This window comes from Cydia fagiglandana, chromosome 11, assembly GCF_963556715.1.
Source record: "Cydia fagiglandana chromosome 11, ilCydFagi1.1, whole genome shotgun sequence".
Taxonomy (NCBI): Eukaryota; Metazoa; Arthropoda; class Insecta; order Lepidoptera; family Tortricidae; genus Cydia; species Cydia fagiglandana.
This window is the reverse complement of record NC_085942.1, coordinates 15,634,572-15,659,900: the sequence shown is the minus strand read 5'-3', so window position 1 is coordinate 15,659,900 and position 25,329 is coordinate 15,634,572. Positions and strand designations below refer to the sequence as shown.

Genomic DNA, 25,329 nt, shown 5'->3' with positions numbered 1-25,329 from the left:
AGGGCCTAATTGCGCATATTAAATTCGCATTTTTAGAAGCAATTTTCATATTTATAGCTTCTGTGCACAAATTATTACAAATTTTTAAGGTTTTCTGTTCGTGTTCTTATTCTATCGAGCCAAAGTCAAGAAATCAGAGGGCCTACCGCGAACCACGTTCGACTTTGTTGCCTTTCAGTCGCATCGCAGGGTTCCTTACCATTGCGCAAAAACGGCAAAAAAACACATTGTTTTTAGTATTTGTTGTTATAGTTGTTATTATTAGTATAGCGGCAACAGAAATAGCTACATCATCTCATCTGTGAAAAGTTCAACTGCCTACTGCCTATTAGCTATTACGGTTCATGAGATACAGCCTGGCGACAGACAGACGGACAGAGGTGTCTTAGTAATAGGGTCCCTAAACTTACCTACGTAGTCCCCATTTTCCTCTCTGAAAACTCTCGACGTCGACAGATTGCCAAATATTTTTACACAAATTGAAGTACTCGTACATTAAACACAGCTATGCCCCGTCGTTTGTTTATTTTTGATAATTATTAATATAAGAGTTAGTATAATGGCGTTTCTGTATGAAATTTGCAAGAGTTGCAAACGTCCATAGGCTACGATAACGGCTAGTATTGCAATTTCAAGTCTCACCCAAGACAGTAATTTTTCCATTTATAAATTTATTCTAAGCTTAATAGTATTGCATCTTGTTTAGACTTCTAGTAGTAAAATAGTTAATAGTTTGTGTATTACTTACCCGCGATTTAGCACAACAACTTCAAGATCTATAAAGATATTTTTATAAAAAAATTCTTTCTATAAGATGACCCCCTTAAAAATTAAATATCTCTGTATTAATGTGATTAAAGCGGCTTAACTTTTTTTTAACTTGATTATCTATAAGTAGTAGATCTATAAGAGTAACACATATTTAACTATCGATGGATTTTAAAGATTGTTGGAGGGTAGTTTTACATTTACCTACCTACATTTATGTCGCAGTTTAATCCCCTTAAAATCCTTGAAACGTAAAATGAACTAAGGAATGTTTATCTTACCGTTTTAAAATCAAATATTAAAAACAAAAACCGGGCAAGTGCGAGTCGGACTCGCGCACGAAGGGTTCCGTACCATAATGCAAAAAAAAAAACAAAAAAAAAGCAAAAAAAAAACGGTCACCCATCCAAGTACTGACCACTCCCGACGTTGCTTAACTTTGGTCAAAAATCACGTTTGTTGTATGGGAGCCCCATTTAAATATTTATTTTATTCTGTTTTTAGTTTTTTTTTTTTTTTTTTTTATTATGAATGGGCTTACTCATGGCCACAGACTAGCCGAGGCGTAGGTGGCGTTGTTGTTATAGCGGCAACAGAAATACATCATCTGTGAAAATTTCAACTGTCTAGCTATCACGGTTCGTGAGATACAGCCTGGTGACAGACGGACGGACGGACGGACGGACGGATGGACGGACGGACGGACGGACGGACGGACGGACAGCGAAGTCTTAGTAATAGGGTCCCGTTTTACCCTTTGGGTACGGAACCCTAAAAAAACGCATGTTCCTAACCGTTACAAGCTAACTAAAGACAGACCGTCGCGTCGTCGGCCGCGCGGCTTCGTTATAAAAATCAATAGCATTAGTAAGTTCGTTCGTACAAACGAATTATACGATTCTCTTAGTGTGCGTCCGTGTCGGTGTGCGGAAAACAAAAAAAAAACCACCAGCGAAAATTCTTGTAATAAAAATCAATCGGAGCGAGGAAGGCGCCGCGCGGGGCGCCGACTGGTCGGGCGCTCCCCCGCATATCTACAACTCTATAGTGCATCTACCTCCTGCCTCCCCGATTTATTCCGCGAATTCTACTTTACACCTCTTCCTAAACAATCGAAAAACTTTCTCCGAAACGCGTAGTTTTGTAGCCTTGAAAGCTTTAGATTTCAAAAGATCGCTTGGAAACTCGAGGCGGGGGGACGACGGGGCGAAGTCGTTTTGTTTTTATTTCTTCGACGAAAAAAATAACGCCGCCCTGCAGCGTCCTAAACATGCGCCACGCAGCTACGCGGGCCCGGCCGGGTGTGTGCGGGATTCACTTTCATTTGCGACATCCCATCCCGAAGGTCACCGCGCGGCAGCGGATCCTGGCCGTGTTCTAGGTAAGTAAAGTTCGTTATTCGCGCCCTTTTCCCACGTTTATCGCGTCCGTGTTTTACTTCGTCCTTCGCAAAGACGGTAGACTTTCGCGCACGTGTTTGGTGTCCACGGTAACGCGGGGAGAGGGTTAACCGCGCAAGTTTTACATTCACTATTCCCGCGTCCGCAGGTGCGAGCGGGTACTTGTGTCGCCGTCCGTCACGTGTTTCGATAAAGTTTTGAAATTTACGCGCGTCAAATACGTTACTATCGGAGAGTTGTATGTGGGTAGCTAGTTATACTTAAGTTTGCGAGCGTCCCGGCAAAAACAAACAGAATTAAAAAAGCGCTGGCCTTGCGGGCGACAGAAAGGGAGGGAAATTAACTTCGCACTCTTCATTTGTGCACCAATCGAGAAAAAATTCAATAAAGCTCGCTTCCTTTTGTCTAATTGCCTACGTATACGTACTTATGCCGACTGTTCGATTGCTGCGACATTTAGAAGGAAAATGGAGCATTTCGCTGTATCGCCCGCGAGGGCCCGACCTCTCGACAATAGGTACTTTATCTAGATTACTTTTCTTTGTATTTTGATTACACTTTAAAATGCAAATTTTGTATTTCTCAGACTTTTATCGTTTTTGTGATCTTTATTAAATAACGACTGTTTTACAAGAAGTATATTAAATTGTGGTTTATTGCAGGAAATGCCTGGCCGCGGTTTTCCGCAGGTCAAGCACGAACCGGCCTCCGAGGACGACGACTCGCAGTACGCTCACGGCTACCTCACCAATCAGGTATACATAACTTTATGTTATCACACATCATAAAACCTCAACATAATTATGTATCCATTTATATCATTTATAATTAATATAATTATATCATCGTTCGGTATATAATAGGATCTACTTATGAGATGGTCACTATATGCAAAACTAAGGAATCTCATTTTACTTAAGCTTTTTGTTTTATGAGGGTAGTTTTTAGGTGTTAACTCCGACTATGTCTTATTCGCGTAAACAGTTTTCGTTATACCTAAGTAGTTAGTAATACCTAGTACCTAATACCTATACCAAACAGACATCTCTGAGGGGCTACCGTGAAAACCGAAATTCGCAAATTGCGGGGATTTTTCTCCTTCACTCCAATGATGGCGTAATTAGAGTGGCAGAGAAAAATTCCCGCAATTTGCGAACTTCGATTTTCGCGGTTATAGCCCCCTGCTCCGCCGTCGGGACTCAGGACTTAAAGCCGAACCACAGATAGAACGTTCGGACAGTAGGTACAACAGATAAGTCAATTATTAGTATTAAGGTGGTTCGATTTTCATACAAAATTCAATCAAAGCTCATTAAGTAACTACACACTATTAGTACATAAATATTTCCGCATTTATCTTCCTTCGAATATTCGTTTGCGCGAAATTAACAGGAAAACAATGTTTCATACAGAAATCATGCAAAAATCATAGTTAAATTTTCATCAATTTTACGTATGTGTGTGTCACAAATGTCGTGTACAGATACATTTGCGACGTTGCCATACCATTTCCGACGTTGCCGGGCTGACCACGGCGCGAATTTGGAGTGCCGTCATGTTTAGTGCAATTTTGTTGACACTGACGTTTGACAGGTACTTAATTGACCTAAGCGAGAATAAGTACCCGAAGTTCGTCAGCTTAGCTAAGAACTATCATGGCGTGTTATGCAAACAGTCGCTTTTTTGCTTACAAACGGAAGATTCCCGGTTCGATCCCCAGTCAATTGTATGCTGGAACATAACTTTTTGTATTTTTGTTACATCTAAATTTCGTATTGTTTTTTTATTTTTATTTAATTTTTCTTATTATCATAAATCGATTGATTAAGTATGGTATGGGCTACACGTATTCGTTTATTTTTGACAAAGAAAATTAGAAATTATACTCTACCTAATCTCTCTTATTTTTACAATCAGGACATCCTCACTGCAATAAAAAAGAGATATATAAAATTTCCTGTGGATAAAATAATGGATTTTGTCTATGAATGAAAAACACAATTATTACTATAGTTTGTTTTTTTTAGCATTAGAAATAAGGTAAACAATCTTGACGTGTCTTTTAATTGAAAAACACATTTTAAAAATAAGTTACGGCAAATATGTAACAATTATAAATCAAATACGATCATTTATATTCTTCTGCTTTCATAAGTAATAGTTTTTTGATTTTTAAAAAGCGTTTAAATCTGTGTGCCTAGCCAAGATGCCAGTCGTTCGCTCCGTAGCGAACGTTAGGGTAATACCTGTCTCTATCACTCTGCCATATTAATGCGACAGACACGGCTGCGCTTCGGTCGCTACGGAGCGTAAACCATTGGCACCTTGGCTAGGCACCCTGGTCATCTGGAAAGCGAAACACATACGGAACGCGTTTCTATTACTCAATACAGTGGCCAGTTGCAGATTCGGCGGTAAACTTAACTATACCTAAATCTGGGTGCCTAGCCAAGATGCCAGTCGTTCGCTCCGTAGCGAACGTTAGGGTAATACCTCTCTCTATCACTCTGTCATATTAATGCGACAGACACGGTTGCGCTTCGTTCGCTACGGAGCGTACACCATTGGCACCTTGGCTAGGCACCCTGGTCATCTGGAAAGCGAAACACATACGGAACGCGTTTCTATTACTCAATAAAGTGGCCAGCTGCAGATTCGGTTTTAAAGTTAACTATACCTAAACCTGGGTGCCTAGCCACGATGCAGGCTAGTAGAGTTCTCTTTCACCTTCAGCAGAACCGGGAGATCCAAACCTACCTACTTTTCATCTAATAATCTCAAGAATCAGTGCATGATTCAAACTTTACCGGTTGCCGTGGTAAGACCTAGGATTTACCATATCGGTGTTGGTAAAAGCCCGAAGTAAACTAGTAAGATTTAACATTTCGGGCTTTTACCGATCGGCATCGGTAAAACCTAGGTTTTACCGGTAAATCCTAGGTTTTGCCGTACTTCGGGCTTTTACAGTAACATATATATAATAATTGCTCGTTTAAAGGTAAGATAACACAAAGGAGAAACAAAAAGAAATTACCTACTCGCACCAGTCTTGAACCCCAATCCTCTTGCACGTAGTTATTTCCACGAACATACCGTTACGCTATTGCAATGCAACATACTTACGTTGTGTGAAATTGTCTACTACAAGGATCACGGAAACACTGTTTGCATGTGTGAGTAATACTAGGAAAAAGCGTGACAGCAACACTCCGTCGAATTAAAAAGGTGGTTTTTGCACAATGAAGTATTCAATGTTTACTTTAATTGTTCAATATTTATTTAAAGAGTGCGCGAAACATACTTTTAAGTATACAAATACCATGACCATTTCACAAAAAAATAAAACCTGAAATTTTGCAAAAGTGGTGCCATCTAGCGAGAGTTAAGTTTTGAGTAACCTAGGCGAACCACCTTAATAAGGAACCATTTCGTCAATTTCAGAGTAGGGATAAACTCAGTCTGTTAATAAAAACCACCCCTTGGATTATACCCGACCGGGAATCGATCTACATCAAAATAAACGGGACCGGAAGTCATCTTATTACGGAAATGGATAGTCCTATCCTTATATATATGACTGTAGGTTGAAAATAATTATTTATTATTTAAAATTAAAACTTACAGAAATGCATTTTATGCTGTTTATTAGGGTTCCGTACCCGAAAGATGTCATTCGGAACCCTTTATTACTTACTTTGATTAAGCTGACATTGTTCGTCCGTCTGTCTGTTAGATGGCTCTTTATCTTAGGCAGTTCCTTATTAAAAACACTTTCTGAGAAAGTGTTTTTTATTGTTGCAATCAATTATACCTAATTTTATTACATAAATTAAAAATTAAAAGTTTCAATTAAAAATTAAGGCTACTTCTACTTATAATTCTGAATTACTAGCCATAGCATGGCCATAGCCTGCTACCGTGACTTTGCCCGCTAAAGTATTAGTTAATATTATCTTTATTATCGTATGCTGCCTGCAATACGGCCACAATACAGTTGATTAAGATTACTTAAATCTTAATTCAGAAAAGATAAATTTATGACAATTGAAGATTAAATCTTAATTCAGAAAAGAAAATTTTATGACAATTGGTGATACATTCTTAATTCAGAAAAGAAATAAATATGACAATTGAAGACTAGGTAAATCTTTATTCAGAAATGAAAAATATCTTAATCAGAAAAGAAAACTATTTTTGACAATTGAAGATTAAATCCTAATTCAGAAAATAAAAAATAATGACAATTGAAGATTAAATCTTAATGCTGACCTATCTCAGGCGTCACTGTGATGTGCCCGCTAAAGTAATAGTCAATATTATCTTTTTATTATCGTATGCTGCCTACAATACGGCCGCAATACAGTTGAAGATTACCCAAATCTTAATTCAGATAAGAAAAAAATATGACAAATGAAGATTAAATCTTAATTCAGAAAAGAAAACTTTATGACAATTGAAGATACTTACATTCTTAATTCAGAAAATAAATAAATATGACAATTGAAGACTAGGTAAATCTTTATTCAGAAATGAAAAATATCTTAATCAGAAAAGAAAACTTTTTTTGACAATTGACGATTAAATCCTAATTCAGAAAATAAAAAATAATGACAATTGAAGATTAAATCTTAATGCTGCCCTATCTCAGGCGTCACTGTGATGTGCCTGCTAAAGTAATAGTTAATATTATCTTTTTATTATCGTATGCTGCCTACAATACGGCCGCAATACAGTTGAAGATTACCTAAATCTTAATTCAGATAAGAAAAAAATATGACAAATGAAGATTAAATCTTAATTCAAAAAAGAAAACTTTATGACAATTGAAGATACTTACATTCTTAATTCAGAAAATAAACAAATATGACAATTGAAGATTAGGTAAATCTTTATTCAGAAATCAAAAATATCTTAATCAGAAAAGAAAACTTTTTTTGACAATTGGGTAGGTAAAGTTTTTTGAAGATAGGCAAATTATATTTTTTCCCGATAGTATTCATTATAGCGATCACGGAAATGCAGCTCTTTTATTTTTATATCATTTTATTGATTAAATATAATTTTTTAAATGATCGATATGACGTTTGTGAGGTGAAATGGCAGATTCCAGTAATTAATTCCTTGGCGCGTAGTAAATGGGACGGGATAGAAAAAAAAATCGATGTCAACTGTCAGTGTCACTTAGCTCTCATTCCCGAAAAATAACGGACAAGCCTCATGTTACCTTGCGAATTGCTATTAATGTTATCATTGAGATTTTCGGCGACCTCAGCACGACCCACGGACTTCTGATTCCCCACGACATCTGCGCGTATTTGGACAAAGATTGAATTTACTTTCGATAATTTGGCACTGCATAAATTATTGGACAACGTTTTCTTCCCCACCCCTACACGACGGCCCCTACGCTGACCCTTGGACAGAGTTTTGCAAGAAAAATAAGCGAGTTCATACGAGATTGCGAGCAGATTCTACAAATTTGAAATTATTATCATAACAGTGATAGGCACAATGCCGTTGAATTAGAGGAGCAATGGCCGTACAGGAGTACGTATCCGTGAAATACATAGGTACATAAAACTTTCTTCACTTGTGTTTTGATTTTTATTATTAAATTGCCATGAGCTGTTAAGTTCGTAAACAAGAAATCGGTCTAATTTTTTCTAACAATTTCAACCATCTGTTAGTTTTGTGTGGTTATCCTCATTTTATGAATGTTGTTCTTATTTTCAGGTGGATGTAAACATTCATTGGCGGTATTATACTGATGGCTAATTAGAACCATTGAGCCATGACATACTTCCTTGCAGTGTTATTCGGCTAAGCCTCTCCGAGCATCCTGTGAATCTGAAGGATATAATTATTTCCATAAAAAAGAGCAATCGAATTAGGACCAAGATATCCCGAGAATCTAAAGACATTTTATAAAAAATGCAATAAAATGAAAATGGGAGACTCTTATTTTAACAATGTTACAAGATCATGACAATGTTATGGTCTATACTTATTAAAATTTTAAAACCAACATGTCTTTATCTTTGACTTGAAAATGTACAAATGATTTGGGTTAAGTTTTATGAAATGCAACTTATGCTAAAAATCTATTATTATTATTATATGTCAAATTATCGTGAACTCGATGTTGCTTAAGGCGTATCCAGATTAGTCAATTTTTCGCCAATCTGATTAAATTGCCCGATCGAATCGGGACGTATGGACGCAAACGCCAATTTGGCTCGCCGAATTCAACCGCCGATAATGACCAATAAAATGAGGTGCGGACACAAGAACACCAATTTGTGAGGCTAGTATTTTCGTTATGGGGCATTTTTTCAACTTAAATGGGTCTAATATCACCATAAATCTAAAATTGGAGATTGACGCCAATTTCATTTCTGATCAGATCGACCGATTTGATCAGTCCCGTCTGGATACCGCTTTAGCACCGCGAAAGGGCGCTGCGCGGTGCGCGCGGATTGACGCATGCGCGTACCGTATGCTTTGTATCTATGCCATCTATGGTAATATAATTTTAAAAAATATGCAAATAAAAGGCGGCAAAGTTTATTCGTTGTGCAATACTCAATAAGTTACCGCTTGTTATTTTAATACTCGTAATAAACAAAATGAGTTCAAGTGACGAAAACGACCTGGAATAGACGGCATGCACCGCCTCATTTGAAAGCAGAAGCAAACTTAATAATGAATAACTAGCTTCCTGCTAAGTCCTGGGACAAATACAACAGGACTTACGACATGCTCATGCTGTGGAAGGACACAAGAAGGACAGCCAAAACGCAAGAAACACCTACTCTGAATGTGGTTTTTAGCGTATTTCTGTGACCAAGTGAAAACTAAAAAGCCATCTACATTTAATATAAACTAAGAATATGCGTTGTTTTTTTAATTGTATTCGCGTCACTTTACCCCTATTAAATACGCTTTACTAAATTGAATTTGTTTTATTTCCTCACATAATTTGAGAATAGTGCTTACTATGTATACCTCAATGGAAGCAAAAATGTAGTATGTTTGCGAGTTGATACACTTGCTACTTGTGTATAGTGGCAAATGTATTAAACCCGCAATCAACACTAATCAATATGTAAACAGGCCCCAACGTGAAGCACATTTACCCTACAGACATACTTATCCATATTGACCATATTTGAACCGCTCAACTCTCTTCAAGGGCACGCCACACAGCGTGATTCTATATACTGTTGTAATGTTAATGCTTAAGGATAATAATTTGTGGATTTTAAAATAAAACGAAACGAAATTTACTGGATTTATATTATATTATTTTGGATTTATTTTATTTTTATTTAATTTAATTTTATTTTGTAAGGAGTACCAACAGCTGCAAAAACATTATATAGATTTAGGTAACAATACAAAGCCAATTACAGGTACTCACAGATAGAAGAATTTATATTATAAGTTTTCTAAAGTACAGTCGCCATCAGATATATTGGTGCAGCTAGGGTGCTCATAAATATCTGAACACGCCTCTATTATCAGGGCGTGCGTGTTCAGATATTGTGAACACCTTGCCGAGCCCATATATAATAGCCAATAACGACCTAGTTATAAGACTATTACAATCTTAATCATTATGTATGTATAATACAACAATCACGTTTATATAGTCCTCACAAACGTATAAGTTACCATTTTGGCCAATATATCTTCAAAGCTTGGCACCGAATCGCTGTTAAAGACTTTGGTGTGCTCAAATACGCTGAATTTGGAAAGTAACGTATCTGTACTTCCTACAAGACGGTACGACGCACTTTGAGTTCATCTCTGTAATATTCTATTTCCATTCGAACGTTTCCGGGATCGTCTCCATCTATTGTGTTGATACTGAGATCCAAAATGACTCGTGTAGCAGTCCAAGAGTCGTGGTGGAGGCGTTAATGAAAATGTTCTCCAAGAAGCAGTGCCAAGTAGTCGAAAGCAATCGTTATCATTACATTATCAAAATATCCGTGTTGATCGTGCTAGGGACGTTAAAAATACTTATTCTAGAAATCACACCGACATCCAATTACAAGAAAACACAAATGTTTCGTCCGACCATTATTTTCCAATTATTTGCAAGTTATTTTCCAAGAATGACACTGACAGTTGACATCGATTTTTTTTCTATCTCGTCCCATTTACTACGCGCCAAGGAATTAATTACTGGAATCTGCCATTTCACCTCACAAACGTCATATCGATCATTTAAAAAATTATATTTAATCAATAAAATGATATAAAAATAAAAGAGCTGCATTTCCGTGATCGCTATAATGAATACTATCGGGAAAAAATATAATTTGCCTATCTTCAAAAAACTTTACCTACCCAATTGAAGATTAAATCCTAATTCAGAAAATAAAAAATTATGACAATTGAAGATTAAATCTTAATGCTGATTGCTGACCTATCTCAGGCGTCACTGTGATGTGCCATTTATGGGACACCTGTTGGGATCATTTTGTGTGGTTTTCAGATACTACCTTCACTGGAACTCCATCCGGTGAAGCTCGAGGCGGATATAGACGACAATGCGTCTGCGCATATATTACGGCACTTACATCAGGTAGGTACCTTACACCCTAAGTATATGTACGTCAAGGATCAATTGCATCAAAAAAAGAACAATGCATTTTGAACGCATAGGTTCGTAATCATTTTCGCAAGACGTTAGACGTATATTTTAGCGCCTATAGTCAGGGCCAGTTCACCCAGTATGTATTTACTTAAATTTACTCGTAATTTTGTTTTTACCTAATATAAAATTACTTGTTATTTACCGAGAAATGTGACTTAACCCCCTTCTCACCATAAATGCCTTATGTAAATATTGGACGTTCCCTAAAATAATTAATACCTACTACGAAAACTGTTGACTTAATTTTCTCATTCAAAAGCGATTTGTATATAATAAGAATAACAATCATATGCCATGGGATGGGGGAAAACATTACCCAGCATGACGTCTTTCACAAGGCTGATATGATGATGATGATAAGAATAGTCTTTTAAAACATTTAAGTACCTAGCTGTATATATATAGACGGTCAAGCAAATCTTGTCAGTAGAAAAAGGCGCGAAATTCAAATATACTATGAGCCGATATCCCTTCGCGCCTACATTTTTCAAATTTGCCGCCTTTTTACTGACAAGATCTGCTTGACCAACTTTACCTAGTATAAAGTGTGACAATGGATGTCAGGGTTCGGAAAGTCTGGAGGAGCTAGCGCCGCCGGCGCCGGCGGGGCCCGCCGCCACGCCGGTCGCGGTCAAGCAAGAGCCCGCCGAGCCCGCTGTCGTGCTGGAGACGCTCGCACCAGCGCCGCACTCGGACACGCTGGTATGTAGTAAGGGGGTGCAGGGTTGTCAGGGTTCGGAGAGTCTGGAGGAGCTAGCGCCGCCGGCGCCGGCGGGGCCCGCCGCCACGCCGATCGCGGTCAAGCAGGAGCCCGCCGAGCCCGCTGTCGTGCTGGAGACGCTCGCACCAGCGCCGCACTCGGACACGCTGGTAAGTTAGGACTATAAATGGTTGTCAGGAATGTCAGGGTTCAGAAAGTCTGGAAAGAGCTAGTACGCGGGGCCCGCCGTCACGCCGGTCGCGGTCAAGTACCTATATATAAGAGCCCGCCGAGCCCGAAGGCCCTGAAAGTGGTAGTTTGAAGCTAAATCTTGAATCATGCATCGTACTATAGAAAGAAGATAAAGTACAACCAGTCAAGGATAAAAAACCTATAAAAAACCTTTTTTTTTTATTTGACATTAATTTGCTTTTAACTGAAAAGATATGTGTATTTCCAGGGTGCCATGCTCATTGATAGACACAAGACGCTGCCCGGCGCGAACGATGCTGACTCCATGGATTTCATGCCTCTCCTTACTGTTAAAGACGAACCTCTCTCTGAAGGAGGTAATTATTAACTACATATGTACCTATATATCTATATATATCTTTATTTTATACAAAATACGTCAATGCTTTCGAAGTAACTTTAAGATTAAAACAGTCTGAAATATAAAAGAATAGAAGTAAACATTTTGAACATTAGAGACCAATCTCAAATATCTGTCTTCTTCGAAAATTTCTGCGAATAATAAACATATTTGTACGCAACTTTTTGCTTCCTCTTACGATCTCTTCCTTTCTAGTTATCGAGGACTATATTTTTCAGAGCAACACCACCTGAGTGGGTCAGACACGAGTGATTCCAGCACCCAGCCGGAGCCGCCTCGCGGCAGCCCTAAAAACTGGACGCAGCAAGACATGGAACTGGCTCTTGAGGCCCTGCGGACGCACAACATGAGCCTTACTAAGGTACGCCACTGAGCTGAATTCAAATGAAAATTAAAGGTGTGTCCATGCACGGTTAAATACGTTTTGTCGGCACAGGCCGCCCTTCCCCTGCGCGAGAGGGCTTGGGCTATACTCCCCACTAGTCCCCACGCTAGCCCAATGCGGATTGAGGATTTCACATACACCTTTGAATTTTTTCGCAGGTGTGTGCAGGTTTCTCACGATGTTTTCCTTCACTGAAAAGCTAGTGGTAAATATCAAATGATATTTCGTACATAAGTTCCGTAAAACTCTTTGGTAGGAGCCAGGATTTGAACTGCCGATCTCCGGATTCAAAGTCGGACGTTATATCCACTCCGCCACCACCTCTCTCTAAACTAATAATGTCTATTATGGTACACTGGCGTTTAAAAGTGCATGGACATGTTTCAACCGTCATATGGCATTACGGTCGACATCTATTCATGCACTTTTGGACGCCACTGCATGTACGTATATATTTTATGCCCCTTTTTCCGGCTTCCAGGCGTCAGCCACATACGGCATCCCGTCAACAACGCTGTGGCAGCGCGCGCACCGGCTCGGCATCGACACGCCCAAGAAGGAAGGCGCGTCCAAGTCCTGGAGTGAAGAGGATCTTCGCGGCGCCCTTCACGCGCTGCGGTCCGGAGCTATTTCTGCCAATAAGGCCAGCAAGGCTTACGGTTAGTTCGATTTGGTCTTTCCATTTTCATTTCTATTCTAGTGAAGTTTTGAAAAGGAAACGGGAGGGTATTTGACCGAGGGTGGGGGCGTAGGGGGGCAAGCTGGGCCGTCCCAGCTCCAGCTTCCTGTGCTGTTCCTAGTTCTCGATGCGCGAAATGTCGAAGCTAATAACAACCATGCAGAATTTTATAATCGTCCAGGTTTCAGTCAACGTTTCTATCTCTTAAAAGACATGTGAAGATCGCTTACCTTCTTGCAAGTTCTTTCTAATGCTAAAAAAATGAACTATAGTAAAGGTATGCTTGGTTCAGCCTATATATCGGAATTTTTGTTGTTACCAATGGAATATGTGGTATTGACAGGCATTCCAAGCAGCACTCTCTACAAGATCGCGCGGCGTGAGGGCATCCGCCTGGCGGCTCCGTTCAACGCGGCGCCCACGGCGTGGCGGAGGGCTGACTTAGAGCGGGCGCTGGCCTCCATCCGCTGCGGAGCGGCGTCTGTGCAGCGAGCGGCTTCGCAGTTTGGCATACCTACAGGTGAGACAGATAGACGCTTTCATCTTAGCGTTTATCCAGGTTACATCTTCAGGAAGTTGCTACTGCTTGGGAGGGGTTATTCCCACCTGTCCAGGCGGACAATAAGAACTCCAGCAATACTTTTATATATTTATTACTAAAAATTACGAAATTATAAAAATTATAAAAATTGACTCTGAGCGACGTGCGCGTGCTTCAGAGGTGACTCGCCGACTGGTTGGAGCGGCCGATCGGCCGCGCTCTTCTAGCCGTGTGCTGCGTCCCGCACCCCGCAACCCTTCGTGGCCATCAGGTGCTCGTACATCCTCCCGGCGTTGAAAGCCTGGCTTTCAACTAAACAGTTGCAATTCTTTAAGTTGCCTTTCACAGGTCTAGAATGGAGGTCTAGTCAACCCTTCGACAACCTGCAACCCCATGCTTATAATGTGCATAATGTGCTTGATTGCTTTCGCTTGAAGATGAAAGGTGAAAACAGTAGTTTGTTCTTAAACTGTATCTTCTTTAGGTCGTTTTTGGTAGTGTGACAAAGTCCCTTCTACAGAATTCAGTTTTTGTTGCCCTTAATGGGTAGGTAAACCATTCTTCCCTTCGACAACGTCTGTAGTTGGGATAACACACATCTTGTTGATGGCTCTTCTTATTGTTCCTCGATTTGTGATTACATCAGCGACACGATTGACTCCGTCTACACCAGGATACAGACGACTTATCCGCGCAAGTCGCCATTGTAGAGGAGGTAGCTGATCTTCCTTTAGTATGACGAGGTCCCCGACTCGAAGCTCCTGCTGCCTGGTCTTCCATTTTGTGCGTTGCTGAAGCTCTGCGATGTACTCTCGCCGCCACCGGTCCCAGAAGTGCTGTCTCAGTTGCTCTATGCGCTCGTATCTGTTGGGGTACTTAGTAGTGACGGTTCGGGACGGCACTGAAGTGAGAGGCCGTCCGATTAGAAAGTGCCCAGGAGTGAGAGGAGATGGGTCTGTGGGATCCGACGAGAGAGGGGTTAAAGGACGAGAATTTAAAATTGCTTCAATTTGCGAGAACAGAGATCCTAATTCCTCAAACGTCAGGGAAGCCCTACCGGCAATACGTCGAAGATGATATTTAGCTGATTTAACTCCAGCTTCCCAAATGCCACCAAAGTTGGGAGAGTAGGCTGGACTGAACATGAATTTAATTCCTTCCTCATTAGCAAACTCAGTGACCGACTGACGACTAGACTTAATTAATTTACTCAGTTCATTGTTAGCACCCTTAAAATTTGACCCATTATCACAAAATATTACAGATGGCCTACCTCTGCGAGACACAAACCGTCGCAGGGCTAAAATAAATGCTTCCGTACTAAGGTCGCTTACCAGCTCAAGGTGCACCGCTTTAGACGCTAGGCATACAAATATGCATAAGTAACATTTGGAAGTGCGGCTTCCTTTCCCTTTCTTACTAGCAATCATAAACGGACCTGCCATATCGACACCACATGTATAAAAGGCGTACGGGGAGCTTACTCGTTCAAGTGGTACATTACCCATTATTGGTTGCACAGGGTTTCCTCTAAACCGGATACAGACTACGCACTTTTGCACTATGCTACGGGCCAAGTTCCTGCCTCCTACGGGCCAAAATAATTCCTTAATTGAAGCTAAGAGAAGTTGAGGACCGGCATGAAATAAGCGCAAGTGTTCGTGTCTCATTATCAGTCTGGTCAGTCGATGCTTAGCATCTAATATGATAGGATGTTTTTTATCGTATTCAAATTGCGAGTTTTGGAGTCGACCCCCTACTCGCAGGACTCCATCAGAGTCAATGAACGGATTTAATGACAGCAATTTTGACCTACGATTTACTGACTTATTTTGAGCAATATCTTTGATTTCACTATCAAAGCATTCAGACTGACATGCCTTTACGAGACATTGCAACGAATGGTCTAATTCGGTAATATCTAGCTGTCCAGATAATTTTGGCTTATGAACCTTACAATTATTTATGAAGCGTAAGACATATGCGTAAGTTCGCTTCATTTTGTTAAATTCGGAGAACCTATCAAACTGTATGACCCCATCACTCGTGACTCCTACATGGCACTTTATGTCACTGCTTTCCTTAGAAGGTTTTGTCTCTGGCAAATCGACAGTAAGTATACGTGCATGGGTTTGAATAGGCCAGTCACAAGGCTCGGACTTTAGAAATGGTGGCCCGAACCACCAAAGCGAACAAGAGATTAAGGATTTAGGATCAGTACCTCTGGACGCAATGTCTGCAGAGTTTTTGTCGGTAGGTATATGATTAAAAGTATGGCCTGGCGTCAACTCGTGTATTTCATTTACGCGGTTGCATACAAAGGCCTTTAAGTCTTGAGTATGAGCTTTAAGCCATCCTAACACGACAGTACTATGGGTCCAAATGAACTTCTTTTGTATGTCACAACGTAGTGACTTACAAACCTTGTCACATAGCCTCGCTCCTAAGAGCATTCCACATAATTCAAGCCTCGGGATAGTGACCTGTTTAATTGGGGCCAACCGCGTCTTTGCACACAATAAACTAACGTTAACTTCGTTATTATAATCCACTGAACGCAAATAGACACATGCGGCGTATGCATTCTGAGAAGCGTCAACACAGCAATGCAATTCGATATATTTTGGGTTATCACCTAACACACGCCTAGGTACTTTGATTTGTGACAGAAGAGCAAAATCTTTCACCAGCTTCGACCAACTCTTTGCAAACTCGTCAGAAACAGGCTGGTCCCAATCAAGTTTTTCGCTCCATAGGCGCTGAAGTAGAATCTTAGCAGTGACTATGCATGGACACATCAGTCCCAGCGGATCAAAGATTTTGCTTGTAGTGGAAATAACTGACCTTTTTGTACATACAGCCGCGGGTTCTTGATCCCTTGAAAATTGCAACGTATCCGATACTGGCGAATAGTTAAGACCTAGAACACTAGACTCTTTAGATAAGTCGAGAGACGTTGACGCGTTTTCGTTGCCTTCAAACAATTCTACGCAGTTCGTACGAAATTTACGCAAAGGCAAACAGGCAGAATCTAAGACTTTTACTACGCCGTAAGCAATATGTTTTAGTTCTTCTACAGAATCAGCTCCCGTATTTAGGTCGTCTACATAAAAATCGTTTTTTATCACGTTTGAGACCACGGCGTCTGGACACTCTAATGACAACTGCAAAAGACAGCGTGTACTTAAAAATGGGGCTGACGAAGTCCCATATGTTACTGTATTAAGTTGAAAAACTTGTATTGGTTGATTTTCACTGTCGCGCCATAAAATTAACTGCAAATAACGCTGCGATGGGTCTACTTCAATTTGGCGGTACATTTTCTCTATATCAGCAATTAAAACAAACTTGTGCTGTCGAAAACGCAATAAAAGAGACATCAAATCACTCTGTACGATGGGACCAACACGCTGGATGTCATTTAAAGACTTTCCAGATGACGTTTTGCATGACGCATTATAAACTACCCGCAATTTCGTAGTTTCGCGATTTTCGCGCACCACAGCATGATGTGGTAGGTACACACCGAGTTTAGGACGCTCAATTTTAGTTAAATGACCTAAATCACTATATTCTTGCAAAAACTCTTTATATTTTTGTTTTAGGTTAGGCTGTCTAGCAAACTTTTTTTCTAAATTTTCTAAACACTTTTTTGCTGTGTTGAAATTATGCCCTAGCGCCTCCTCAGGCGCCTCCTTCAGAGGAATTTGAACAGAAAACCTCCCATTAGGTAATCGAGAAAAGGTTTCTACAAAATGCTGCTCACAGAGCTGCTCCTCCGGAGAATAGGTTTTTTCAGAAGGTAAATCATCAATTAACCAAAACCTTTCTAGTGAGTCACGAATCTCCTGACTAAAGTTGCAAACAACGTTTGATGTTGTATGATAATTGGGCGTAGATCCCGCAACTAACCACCCTAATTGAGTATTCTGCAAAACCGGTTTATCTTTGCCTAAGTTTATCATCTCAGGTATGACCATGGCCCAATACACTTTCGATCCCAACAGAATGTCTATCTCTGAAGGAGAATAAAATCTCGGGTCCGCAAGCTCAAGGTCACTCGGTATCTCAAATTCAGTTGTGTCTATTGGAAACTCAGGCAATACACTGGTAATATCTGGGATTACCAAACATTTGACATTTATGTCATACGTTCGAACCCGAGAGCTTATTTGAAGCCGACATTCTTCCGAAATACGAGTTACATTTTTGTTTATTCCAGTAATATTTACGAACTTTGTGTCTGTATCTATGCGTAACCGCTTTTTAAACGCATTCGTAATAAACGAAGACTGACTCCCGGGGTCCAAAAATGCACGCGCTGTATATGCTTTACCATTGCAAACTACCTTTACTAAAGCGGTACATAGCAAGGCCTGACCTTCAGATTCCTCAGATACCACCGCCGACAACACCACCGGCGCAGCAGAGGTACTAGGCGTCGATTTCTCTACTTCCACGTTTTGTTTATGTAACAACGTATTATGCTTCTTTTTACAAATGCGACAACAACCTCGCAAGTTACATTGGAATGCATTGTGACCTTTACGAAAACAATTTTTGCATACTCGAAGCTTAGAAACCTCATCAAATCGTTCTTCAATATTCATTTCTTTTAATTTGGGACAGTCATATAACCGATGAGCCTGGCTACACATATCACACGTGAGGTTTGATTTCTCGTCTACTGTAGTCGCAAAACTTTTATATTGAACAGGTTGCCCTTTAGGTTTTTGTTCCCGCGACCCAAATTTATGGTCACCCTTGTCAGAGTGATTATTGTATGATGTTTCTAAAACATCAGCACGGCTCCGCAAAAACGCATAGAATTCATTTAGAGTGGGCAAATCTTTAAGACTACATTTAAGTTCCTCCCATTTTTTACTTGTTGTTACATCCAATTTCACAGATACCATAAATATAATGAGCGCATCCCACTTGTCAGTAGGCTGCCCTAGTGTTTCGAGAGCTCGCAAGTGTTTAGAAAAATGGTCGACAACAAACCTGAGAGCTTTGTAAGACTCCTTTGACATACATTCAAAATTAAATAGTGCCTTTAAATGGTTATTAATTAAAATGTTTTTGTTGTTGTACCGTTCGCATAAAAGATCCCACGCAAGATTGTAGTTATTTGCACTGAACTCGATTGACTTAATAACTGTACTCGCACTCCCTTCCAAGCGTATGAGCGTAAATAATGAAATTTATTAATCAGCGGAATATTGTTGTTGTTATGTATCATCGACTCAAAACTGTCCTTGAACTCGAGCCACTGCAAATAACTTCCTCCGAAAACCGGTAATTTTATAGTAGGTAACTTAATGCCACCGAATGAATTTGAATGACAGCTGGCCATAGACTGATCATCGTGAACTGATTGCGCCTTGTTACAAAAAGACGAGTGATCCAATATATCCTGCCCGACAGCTAAACACGACATAAATTGATTTTCAATATCATCGCGCTCCTGCACTTGATCAGAAGAATCACTATGCAGTAACTCAATTTGACCTTGAACGTCATCAAATTCACTCAACACAGATTGCAACTTATTTAGCTTCAACTCTAACTCTTTATACTTTGCCGAAGTCGAAATGGCAGGCTTGGATTTCAGCAAATTATTTAAATAATCGTTAAACTTAGTAAGCCGGCCCTTAATACTTCCGCGTTGTTTAATTAATTTAGCTAACTCAACCTCAGGTTTCACTATTCCGTCCGTTGTTGACATATTTGTAAGAATAAATGTATGTAAATTTAAGAGTCAAATTCAAAAACACTGAACAATGAAATAAGCAACAATAAAAGTCTAACCAGTAAGTCCAGTCTCAGCAGTGACCGCCCGAAGAAGAAGGTTGCCCCGGCCGAACACACAGCAGGCCAGCAGGCACGCCGATGACAATGCTGCGCGCCAAGCACAGCAAGCGCTTCACTCGATCTGAGCCCGAGCGAACGCTGAAATAGTCGGCAAATCACTATGAGACACTGTTAATGACTAGGCAAATTCAAACCCTAACGGTTTTTTTTATATGCGCAACTATGCCGGTATGCAAATAAAAAATTTAAATGCGTAATTATAAATACGTACAGCCAAAATAATTATCAGCCGAATGTGCAATGCGTATTATATTTAACAATGCAAGCTTGATAAGGAAAACAGGCAATTATACCTAAATGATGCTTGAAAATAACTAACTTCGATATTCAAAGAAAAATAACAATAGAAGTAGATAAGCACAGGTGCGTGCAGCAAATAGTCTTGTTTTTTAGGCAAGCTAGATTAGGAATAAACCTAACGCTTAAGATGCAAGAAAGCCGTCACGCAAACTGAAACAATTTCTTTTTAAATAGGATTGAAACAAAGGAATGGAATTAATTAGGCGTACTTCCCCCGGAATAGACCTGCAGACGCCACGTAGACACCGTAGATAGTCCTTGCAGGCTCCAGCAACGCAACAGCAAACTCCTTTGTTCTCCGAGTCGGTGAGTCGGCGAGTCGTTAAACAACCGTTACATTTAACGGTTAAATGATAGTTTAAATTTGAACGTTCTTGCAAGTTTCTTCCAACGGTCGCCACTATTGTCCAGGCGGACAATAAGAACTCCAGCAATACTTTTATATATTTATTACTAAAAATTACGAAATTATAAAAAATATAAAAATTGACTCTGAGCGACGTGCGCGTGCTTCAGAGGTGACTCGCCGACTGGTTGGAGCGGCCGATCGGCCGCGCTCTTCTAGCCGTGTGCTGCGTCCCGCACCCCGCAACCCTTCGTGGCCATCAGGTGCTCGTACACACCACCAAGTTGTTACCAGTGGTAGCTACTGGGATTTATTTCCCCACCTTTTACCACTGATAACAAGTTATATAGTGATAACTAGTGGGAATAACCACCTGGTAATTTCTTCTCCTTTTCGCACAGTCTTCGGTATACCTTGAGATTTTTGTGAGTTATTCTTATTAAGATTGTATTTGGAAGATGATAGAGAGATACCGATTGGTGCTGTACCCTGCACATAGCAGAAGAAACAAATAGGTATATCATTTATTTTAAATCATCCACGATGCATCCACATCATCATGCTTGAGATAGTTGCAAGACAGAGGGATGGCGTGGCATTAATCGATAAAGCCTTGAATCCTTGAAACCAACCTTGAGACCAAAACGCTCTTGCTTTGCATAAAATCTGATTATTTTATATGGATTGAATTCGCATGTCGCTTGGTATTTTGCAGGCACGCTGTACGGGCGATGCAAGCGTGAAGGGATCGAGCTGTCACGGTCTAACCCTACGCCCTGGTCTGAAGACGCAATGGGAGAGGCCTTGGAAGCTGTTAGGTAAATCCTTTTGTGACGTTAGAATTTTACAATATAAATGCATGTGAGTACGTAAAGGTTTGTTTTAAGCTGGAACTTGGAACATTCCCGGATAATATTTCTTGATATATTTTTATCCTATTTAACTTTCCCATTATTTTCCTTGTTTTTCAGGGTAGGACAAATGTCAATAAACCAAGCAGCCATCCACTATAATCTGCCTTATTCGTCACTCTACGGACGGTTCAAGAGGTGCAAATATCAAGTGAGTATTGTCGTTTTATTGATGCTGCCTGAGACGTGTTTCATGGTCGAGCCGTACCTAACTAGAACTAGTGATCGCGCGGTGGTAAGACATTCGGCTCGATTTGGGAAATGAATTAGAGATTCATTAGACATGAAATAGTAAAGATATGGGACGTTCCACGGCAAAAGGTACCTTATGGCGGTTGGCGCTTACGCTAATTATTAACGCCGCTCCAATATTCAGCCGGGGCAATGGTACCTTTTGCCGTGGAACGTCACATATCTTTACTACTTCATGTCTAATGAATCTCTAATTTACTTCCCGAATTGCGCCGATAGCCATGGGCGAATAGAAACAAGAAGACAACTTGAGATACAAAATCGCGTTAGTTCAATATTTATCTTATTGCCAGATGGCGTTACTAACTAACGCAGCCAGTGTCAGGTCCATCAATTTAGTTCGACGCTTAAAAATAACTTCCATTCAATAGATGGCGCTGAATATTGAAGTCTAAATTCTTGTTTTATTCGTCCATCGTGAAACGTGATTGTGAATTTGTGAGTATTGTGACATATCGTCCTCAACTATTATTATCTACACAAAGGATTTTTCAAGATTTTATGGACTTTATTTTTAATATCGTTACGCGTAGGTACTTTACGATTTTATAATTTCCATTTTTCTGTGGGCCTTTGGCTTTTTCGCTTGCTTTCTGTGGGCTATAAGAAAGGGCTCACAGGCCCGATCCGTAATTTGATCCATAATATGGAGCCCTGCTCCAGTGGATTTCTCCACCTGATCTTGTAAAATACATTCTGGCATTAATTGTTTTTTTTTTCTCCAGAGTCCTCAAGCAATGCCCCAGCAGAACATGCCGGAGATGGAGATGGAACCCCAACAAGCCCAGATGTACTATCAGCACCAAGTGCCCATGCCCGAGGAATATCATCAGAGCTACATGACGGAACCTGAAGCCATACATGCCCCTGTCATTCAGGAGCCCTATGGGATGTACTATCAAGGTAAACCGTCTAAGTTGATACTTTACCGTCTTTAGCATTGCTTGTCACTGAAAGAGAACGCAATACGCCGTGATTATTTCTCACTTGATGGTCTCATCGGAAGATCAGCGCTGGAAGTCGCCTCGGAAGATGGGACCATTTCGTGACACTTTATTTTTCACTGTTTTTTCTATGTATGTCTATTGTTTGTGTGTTTACGAATAAAAACCTATTCTATTCTATTCAATAGTTTAATATACGATACGACCAGATATACGTTACGTTTATGTCACGAGGCAGGCCTAATGTCAATACTAACAAGGAAACATACCTGTCCTGCTCCGATTTGATTTATTTTTTATATATATTACAGAATAGCCTAAAATAATAGAAATGCATATTTTTAGCTGCCCAAACTTAATCTATTGGGAGAAATTGTCTTCCAAAGTACCTAAAAAGTACCTGAAAAGTGACCAAACCCTCAGAAGTTAAACTTCTGTAGAGAGTTTTGTTCAAGCAAATTACTAGTTAGTTACTGATTTGATTATATGTTTGAGAGCATTATTCTATTTCTGTCTGTAGGTTGCAGCAGCAGTATCGCGACGAGTTGAGGGTACAACGCCTCAGGAAGCGAGGGCCCTTGACATTGCGCTTTCTGAGGGACGTAATTATTAGTCCAAGAAGATTGGAGGCTTACAGAAAAAAATTAGGGTATGGGATACCCTGCGCACATTGTTCTAAAATGTCGGGTGGGCTGTATCTGTTGCCAGTGCCAAGCAACGGAGTCCAAAATCCATACGTTGTGAGTTACTTGGTATACCTATATGTAATTAGGTACGTACTACCTAGTTATGCCTGTGGCCGCCGCAGACACATCTGATCTGCGCTGAGTTTTTTCAGTAAAGGCCGTCTTCCATCTTATTAAATTTCGGAATAGTGTAAACGCATTTAGGTGTGTCTGTGATGACCCTTACCTATAGTTTCGCAATAGTCGCAATACAGTTCAGTATTTCTATTTAATGCTATTATTTATATTATTTAACGATGCGCTCATCATTTTATGTACAGTAATCAACCTGAACGAGTAGGTACATGATAGTCGTAGTGTTAGTAATAATATAAGGTATAAGAATGATTACAAATCATTTTGTGAAACGAAATACGTAAACAATGGCAATTTGATTAATAATGTAATTTGTGTCGGATAACAAAGTCTTAGCTAGCATATTTTTGTAAAGGCTATTTTTCGATTAGGTACCTACTGTCTATAAATAGGTCACGGATATAATTCTAAGCATGGATTTTATAAAGATCCTTAATTACGGACATGTGGGGTTACGCAAGTCTGATGGATGACACATCGCAGACGCAATTGGATATCAGGAAATGTATTGATCAGACAGAACTGATAGATAGGTATATTGTATTTCTCCGGATTTCTACAGTAAACTGAGAAAAACGAAGGTCTATTTAACATACAAATCACAATTTTACTTTAAATTTCCTTGTGATACTTAGAGCGAGAAAGTCTAAATGTACCTAGCAATTGTCTTCCAACTTTTTCAAACAATGACCTAAGTTTAAGTTTGCATATTGAACCGTATCTAAGGATCTTTATAGGACTCTCCTTAATATTATGTCATCTTGTCAACTAGTAACTTGAATGGTTAAATCATCATGGACTTCCATCATATAGCAATATATTACCTAAAATTAACGCATTTTAATTCCCAATAGGTATATTTTTCTAATCTAATCTTATTGTTAAGCTTTGAACAAACTTCCGAACCGTTAGTTATGGTGATAATTAAGAGGCACTAAGTCTTAGTTTGAATAATAACATAGGGAATGATGCCTAGTCATCAAATAAGCTAAAGCTACTGTCATAATCATAACTCTTATCTGGGGGCCGATTTTTGAAATTCGATCGTTCGATTTCGTCATTTGGAAATCGGTGGAAAACGGCGAAATGCTAATTTTTGAAATACTAGCGATAGAAATTGGGAATCGAGTGGTATTGACCACTCGTTTTCAATTCTATTAGTAGAATTTAAATGCCTAGTAGTGGAGATATTATTGAACGAAATACACGAAATCGAGTAGTCGAATTTCAAAAATCGGCCCTCAGATCGAAGTAGGCCCATATTCTATGTTTATTATTTTAAGGAAAAATTTGACTAGCTAGATGGATCTTTCAGAGAATGATAATATTGATATGGTTAGTGATATTCTTGTTTTAAAGTTATTGTTATAACTGATTTTGTAGGTTCTTAGTGAAGTAGACTGCTAGAATAGTACAACTGCCATTAATATACGTAATTTACCTATACATACTTATAATAAAATAGCGGTAAGGGTATGTAAGGGTCGAAATGTATTAAATTGTAACACTTATGATATGACTTTTAATAAAAAATATTACAAGCTTATTTTAACAAGAATTGAATCAGATAAATTAAGGTAGTATTGACTATTAATTCAACTTTTGTTAGGTAGACACCAGTAACATTTTTCTTTTATTAGTTTTAGTCACCTACCAATACAATGTAAGTGTAAATAATTAAAGCAAGGAGTTGAAACAAAAAAGTCCCTTGCGTCCATGTGATTATTGAATTTCATCTTGAGTACTGTAGTGTTTGAAATAAATAAGTAATGATGTGATATTTATAGTAACTTTATAATACTTATGTCCAGCAGTATTTTGTATTTACTTAATATTTTAGTTTTAATTATCTTGTTAACGTTATTGATTACGATTGTTATTATTTACAAGTCCATAATAAGTCTCATTATAAAAGTTATTATGTTAGTCTCAATCAAATATATAGATGGCGCTTCGTGATGTTTGACATTAACGCCATCTAGCGAAGGGTTTCTTGTTTGAGCCAAATGTTTCATGTGGTGGTTTTTGTGTTATTAATTTCTTATCTTTAAAATAAGTACCTACCGCATTCGAAATGTTTAAAATGGAAAAACGTTTAAGGACTAATGTTGAGATCTATCTTAGATAACG

General features: G+C 39.3%; 2 protein-coding genes across 2 annotated transcripts in view; one reads left to right on the top strand and one right to left on the bottom strand.

Annotated features, from left to right (window-relative positions):
* Positions 1-25,329, bottom strand: part of LOC134669093 (cytosolic Fe-S cluster assembly factor Nubp1 homolog) — a 285,812-nt gene that overhangs the window by 43,489 nt on the left and 216,994 nt on the right. The gene's annotated exons all lie outside the window — the stretch shown is intronic.
* Positions 1,599-24,199, top strand: LOC134669059 (uncharacterized). The gene is made up of 11 exons (XM_063526582.1): positions 1,599-2,149; positions 2,831-2,923; positions 11,398-11,703; positions 11,994-12,102; positions 12,365-12,507; positions 13,013-13,190; positions 13,554-13,730; positions 20,987-21,089; positions 21,243-21,333; positions 22,160-22,337; positions 22,899-24,199. The coding sequence occupies exons 2-11, from the start codon at positions 2,834-2,836 to the stop codon at positions 22,925-22,927; spliced, it is 1,404 nt and encodes a 467-aa protein (XP_063382652.1). The 5' UTR covers positions 1,599-2,149; positions 2,831-2,833; the 3' UTR covers positions 22,928-24,199.

What these genes read in the sequence shown, in the direction of transcription:
- LOC134669059 (XM_063526582.1), top strand. Translation starts at nt 2,834, where the DNA reads ATGCCTGGCCGCGGTTTTCCGCAGGTCAAGCACGAACCGGCCTCCGAG. An exon ending in TCAAGAGGTGCAAATATCAA is followed by an intron (nt 21,334 to 22,159) that starts GTGAGTATTGTC and finishes TTTTTTCTCCAG; the next exon opens with AGTCCTCAAGCAATGCCCCA. An exon ending in CTATGGGATGTACTATCAAG is followed by an intron (nt 22,338 to 22,898) that starts GTAAACCGTCTA and finishes TTCTGTCTGTAG; the next exon opens with GTTGCAGCAGCAGTATCGCG.